We start from the raw sequence: 6,613 nt of genomic DNA on the forward strand, positions 1-6,613 counted from the left end.
GTAACAAATGAACATACACGTATGGTGAATAGATCGTCCTAAGAACGCTTACATAGTTTACACCAAAATTATTACGTTTACGTAGACTGAGTTTCTCAAGTAGGATTCCCAAGAGAACCCCAATTAACGAATGAAAGGGGAGACAAATTACAGACATTTACACGGGTTAATTGATTGTTATCTGAGAGCTAGTAGTTTGGTTCTTTTACAATAGAATCGGTCCAGAGTGTTGTTTGACATACTAATTTTTTTACGCGATTCTTATGGAGGAAGTGTCAAGAAGGTCTGATATTTTCTAAGTTGAAAATATTCTGTCCACTTCATTCCAAAAGCCGTTTTACAATTTCTGAACACAGAAACTGTCCCTATCGCGTAACAGAGCCATGAAAGTATTATGTATGAAATTAATGTTTGTTCACGCAATAAAATTAATGATTTTTAAGTCTAAACGATAGAGTTTTCTTTGTTTACTCACTAACAAGTGAGACATCATGAGATTTTCTGAGATAAAAGCAACCTAAAAAAAGTTCATACCGATTTTTATTTTATACCTTTTCGCATTTTAAAACTCGGAATTTCACTTCCAGTGGGGTACAAAACCACACTAGAAGGGATTCAGACTGAGAATAGCAGGCAAGTGACGTCAATACAGGAGCGCAGGAAATTTTAGAGATAAAATTTTTCGTCTCTTATTCTTCTGCATTATTGTAACCAAACACGACCCATCTCTGAAGCAGTTTCAGTAACTTCTCAATCTAAGGGTGTGTTCCTTTGGGATGATCCAAAAAAGGATCCCTAATCAAGGATCTCCTTTCCCAGAGTGGATTCATCGGTTCCTTTGATGCACCATGATTTAAGTGATCTTGGATCAGTGATCCTTTTTAGGATCATCCCAAAGGAACGCACCCTAAAAAAAGGTAAATTTGGGTCCTGCAAGAATTTCGTTCTGGTATTGACATCACAGTTCTGCTATCCTCAGCGCCAACGCGGTTTTGTACCGGCAGTGAAAATTCAGATTAGGCATAGAAAAAAAAAAAAAAATCGGTCTCGAACTCTTTTGATTGTTTTTATCTCAGAAACCATGAATTTTCACTGGGAGGAGTGAACAAAGAAAAATCTTCCCTATACACTTTAACAATGACTAGGCCAGCTCATAATACTTATGAGTTTTGGGATCAAAGTAACAGTTCAAACATGGGTCATAAAGCAAATCAAGCTCCTCCTGGTCCACACTGCTGCTTGGATTGCGACTTCTTGGGGATGACAAAGCAGCCGAAACAGCACCATTTTGACCAGCTGTCGAAAAAGGAGGTTTTGCACGATAAGTCCACGGGTTGGCATTAGATTCCATCCACCAAAACCACCCTGGCAGGGAGAGAGACTGAAGTTGAACTCAAACACACTTTGTGACGCCTTGTACATAGTACTTCGTGTCAAGCCACCTTCACATTAACATTTAGAATATCTATACAGAAAGTATCCCAAACATTCATAAAAGCTAACCTTAGGCCTAGAAACTTTTCTTTAGTCCTAATTAGGCCTAAGGTTAGCTTTTATGGATGTTTGGGAAACTGTCTGTATAGATATTCTAAATGTTAAGGTGAAGGTGGCTTGACAAGCAGTACTATGTACAAGGCGTCACGGAAGTGTGTTTGAATTCAACCTCAGTCTCTCTCTCTGCCAGGGTGGTTTTGGTGGATGGAATCTAATGCCGACCATAAGCTACATGCTGTGTAACCTAGCCTATGAATGAAAGTAAGGTTTCAGTTGACCTCGTTTTCATGCAAACTACAGTGCATTCTTCACATATAATTAACAATTATTCCATGAGCGCATGTTGGATATGTGATGGTAAATAGCACCGAGTTGGCTATCACCATATCCAACAAGCGCGAATGGAATAATTGTTTTATTAAATTCCTTAACCTCCAAAAGGTTGGAAGTACGGAATACGAGCGAAAAAAAGAAGAAAATCCTAGCGAAATCGAAAAAACTTGATGAAGATGCGATGTTGTGTAATACCAAGTGGTCAGACAGACGCAGGCTCATCACAAAAACATTTCTTACCATTTCGCGTACTTCTAAGCTTCGAAATTGATCCAAACTTTCCACAAAAACGTTTTTCTTTTGCTTTATGCCAAGAGAAACTTCGCTTTCTGACGTAAAAAGTTTTAGTTTAGCAACGCTAAGCGAAATCATATACCATAATTATAAGGTCAGACTAAGGTATATGAGCTGATAACCGAGATTGAGTGAACAAATCAGAGCACGAGAAATGCATTAACGAAGTTGAAAATTTAATAATTTATGTTAGCCCAACTGACCACATATGGAAATAAACAACAGCCTTTCAAACAATATTGTTAACAATGGTTTGTGTTTTATTTTATAAGTGGGATAGAGCGGTTTTCAATTGAGTGTCGAAAGTAATAAGTGAACTACTTTGGTTTATGATTACTTCACTCAGTGATTGGTTCAAAGTCCTCGCGGCATTTTTTCAACTAATCAGAAGTGAAACCAAAACCAATCGTGGCTCGCGCGTGCACATTTTCCCGCGCTTTGTGTCGGCTACGTGTAATTACTTCGAGTTTTCATTGGTTTACCGGATTGTCTCCATCCTTTTTGATTGGCCAAAGTAATTACATTAGTTGTTAGGACCTGTAAGAGCTATAATCTTAGGAAATCTTTAAATATTTTAGTTAATAGACCAAACACTGAGCTCGGTCGTAATTCCTTTGTACACAGGGCTGCAATCGCCTGGAATTCCCTGTCTGATAGTGTAAGATCTTTTTCTAATCAAACAGGCTTTAAAAATGGACTGAAGCAGTTAAAACATACTGTTATGAATATCACTTTTGAAAAAGACAGCTCAGTAGTTTATAATAAGCATGCCGATTTTTATTATTATTAATACATATTTTATGCTTTATTTATTTTTAGCGATTATTTATCTTATTTATCTAAAGTATAATCACTACCATATGTACATGTATGTATTGTTAATTTTATTACAGTAGGTCCACATCAGCTGTAAAGTTGCTTTTTTTCCTCTTGACCTGCTTTACTAAATAAAGTTATGTATGTATGTTATATGTATGTATGTTTTGGTTTTACGACACTCATTTGAAAACCGCTCTTGCATGAAGTATCAGCCCTTTCTTTTGGTAAAGTTACAATCGCATCATAAGGAACAAAATCTTAATCTGTGTGTCTTGGCAAACTCTCCTTTTTATTTTTATTTTATTTGACTTCGCCCCAACAAATGTGGGGCAGGGAGGCTACAACAGCATAACCAATTACTGTGGTCCTTGACAATGACTGACAGCTGATTTTTGCTTACGCTCATGAGCTCATTGGTTTCACCCTCACCTGAAGTTAACTTTTGACTTGGTAGAACAATGGGTGGACTGAACACATCAGTATACTCTCTGGGATCCATTGGCAATGTCGCTGTCAGGTCTGGCTCTGTTCCAGGATGCTGTTACAAAAAAATAATTGAAAGAGAGAGATGATCGTTGCACCGACTGTAGTATTCTGGACAATTATTCTGGACAACATGTTTTGACAGAAACCTCTGCAATCCTCAGTTAGCAGAATACAAAGCGATGGAAGCTGAATTTATAATAAATAAAAAATGCTAGAGTGAAAAATAGTAACAACAGAATGAAGTATAGCGTGAAAATGTGGGAATAAAAAGGATAGTTTTAAAGGATGACATGGTGTAATTGTTGATTCGAAGAGGGTTGTTCTTTCTGAATATGAATAGCCTCGGTCTTTTATCTTCAGTTGAAAACTGGTGGAGGCATGATCTAAAACACAAAAACAATCTGCTGAACACGAGGCGTGACAATGTTCAGAATTCTGCAGATGTTTGAAAATGTGAGAGGCTCTATCACCAACTGAGCTGTGAAACCACACAGGGGCAATTACACAAAGTTGTAAAGATAGGTGTGAGGATCATTTCTCTCTTTCGTCTATAGCCCACACTTCAAATATATCACTAGTATTTATACATTAATTTTCTTAAAAATAATAATAATAATAATTACAATAATTAACCACTGTATTAGAGCCTCACTCTGATGTGTGATTTCCACGGTGAATTATGAACAAAACCAAAAGAAAAAAAAAGAACTACTGGTAATAAGAGCAAAAAAACTATAGACTACTTACCCTCATTTCATCTAAGTAACGGTGTATCCTCTTATCAGGGGGAGGGGGTCGTTTCCAGGTGGAGTAGCTAGTATCATCACTGTCATCACTCAGGGAATCCCCACCATCATTATTGGCAATTATTGCCTCTGATTCCTCTGGGATTCCAGCGATTATAATGCGATCTTCACCCACTGAACTGTTCAACGACTGATCCTGCGAGTTATCTGACATACTGTTACTCATGACAGATGTGTCAAATCGCCAGGAACTTGCATCAGATTGACAGTTTCTCCACAAACTTGCATCAGATTGGTAGTTCTTGGCATCGTAAATTCTTGTGTTGCTTTTACGAGGTGAAGGGATCTATTTATTATCAAAAGGAGAAAAATTTGAATGCTGGTAAAAACACAGGTATACAGTATCTACCGGTACTGAAGGCCTTTCACCTCTTTCAAAACCGATACATAATGAAATACAGTGAACTAAGATTTAATAATTTACAGAATACCGTATTTACCCGTGTATAAGTCGACCTTTTATGGCCTCAAAAGAAGCTCCAAAAATCGCCCTCGACTTATACATGGGTCAAAGATTTCGAGCCAAGTTTCAGCTAAGTAATTTATTCAAAATTAACATCATAATGTGGTCTTTGGGCATAACGAACGCAGTGGACGAAAGACTTCAAAATGAATGTACTTAAGCAATTCCAGTTGAAATGAAAAAGGATTTGTTTTACTTTAAATGTTGAAGATACTCACAAGCACAAATATGAGATAGACACTAGAAATTTTCGTTTTCCAAAGGCGGAAAGCTCTAAAAAACATTCTTGTTTCTTCAAATAAAACGCGATCCTTCAATGGCTTAGTAACCTGGCGCAATACCTCGTGTTTGCGTGCAAGCATGATCGTCACTCGTGTTGCCTGAAAATGCTGGTTGGTAATGATTGTTTTTTATTCTTTATACAAACCTGGAGGATTTAAATGCTTTTGCAAACTTTGTATTGTGTGGTTTATGAGTTTTGTTTCGTTTGCCATGTGAGAAATTATAAGTCAAGCACAAATTAAACCTTGCACGTTTCGCATCGTTTTTGAAGTTATTTTCAAAGATTGACTCCTGCTTCTGTGATGTTGTGCTTATCCTCTAAAGCCCTTTATCCTTGAACAACGAAACAGGTTAGTTTGAGGTTTACATGTTCGATTTTCTGAGAACTTTTTCGAAATTCAAGGACAAAATGCCGGCACATACAACAACCGCTGAAGCACAAAACTATTAACCGCTTGAGGCCCTTAATTTTTTGTGAATCCACAGTTCCAGAAATCGAAGAATGCAAGATTAGTAATCCCATGAACATTTAGCAAAGAAATTAAGAAATTGCTTTTTTGGCCATCAAAAATGGGGGGTCGACTTATACATGGGATCGACTTATACACGGGTAAATACGGTAGTTTCACATGCTTAAAATAATTGATAATGAAAAAAAAAAAAAGATCAATACAATTTGTAAAAAAAGCTAAAACTGCATCTACATAATTATTTAAGTCCCCCGTTTTAAAAAAAAATTCACATCCAAGCTCTTAAAAGCATGACCACATTTGCAAAAATAGAATCCAGAACTCAAATCTCTAGGCCCCTTTAACTTGTACTTTGTGCTAAAAATTCTGAATTCCCCTCAAGGACAATGATGATCTACTTCTTAATAATTTTTGTATGATTGTTGAAAACAGAAATCTCTAAAATTTTGTTTGATGCAAAAATATTATCAACAGCATTTTTTAGTGCATCCAAAAAGATTTATGATGATCATTAATCTCATTGGATTATTTATGGATTTTGCAGTTACTGTGACACTTTCACACAAACTTACTGGGCTGAAATGTTGCGAGAGGTTGTATAATGTAATGTTCCTTCACAGTGGTCACCTGAGACCCACCTTAACCACACTGCTCCAACAACATTTCAGCACCCCCATTACGAAAATAAAATTACAGAAATCTGCACACAGATTTATACACTGAAACCCAGCTCTTAAATTTATATACGGATTTACTTAACATTATACAAACAAGGTGTGACTTAAGATGACCGTTGGCAAGATCAGTTGACTTACATGTACGAGCAGTTCTGACACAACAAGCTGCTTAATTTACAGTCGACTCCCAATAACTTGAACCCTCGCTAACTCGAACCTCGCGAAAACTGAAACCAAATTCATTTTCCCCTGGATTTCCATCATACAGTTTGTACATTTAATGCAACTTTACCCTCAGTAACTCGAACTCTCAATAACTTGAACCTCCCGCTAACTCGAAGCAATTTTCGTCCCTTAAGGTCATTCTCTTACATGTATTTTTACCCTGGCTTGATAACTTGAACCACTTCTGTTCTGTCACACGACAAAACAAAACTTGCAGATTACTGCAGTCCAAAACATTTGAATCATTTGAAGCAGCCCTGTAAT

General features: G+C 36.9%; 1 protein-coding gene across 1 annotated transcript in view; it reads right to left on the reverse strand.

Moving 5' to 3' along the window:
* Positions 1-695: 695 nt before the first annotated feature.
* The window catches only part of LOC137969493 (protein CFAP20DC-like), an 11,259-nt gene continuing 5,341 nt past the window's right edge, over positions 696-6,613 (reverse strand). Inside the window, exons 4-6 of the mRNA XM_068815774.1 lie at positions 4,174-4,518; positions 3,370-3,478; positions 696-1,296 (exon numbers count right to left, since the gene is read on the reverse strand). Of these exons, the coding sequence (XP_068671875.1) occupies positions 1,142-1,296; positions 3,370-3,478; positions 4,174-4,518 (609 nt within the window). The 3' untranslated portion in view covers positions 696-1,141. The remainder of the gene's footprint in view (positions 1,297-3,369; positions 3,479-4,173; positions 4,519-6,613) is intronic.

The sequence above is a fragment of the Montipora foliosa genome, chromosome 9 (genome assembly GCF_036669935.1).
Source record: "Montipora foliosa isolate CH-2021 chromosome 9, ASM3666993v2, whole genome shotgun sequence".
NCBI classification, from domain to species: Eukaryota; Metazoa; Cnidaria; class Anthozoa; order Scleractinia; family Acroporidae; genus Montipora; species Montipora foliosa.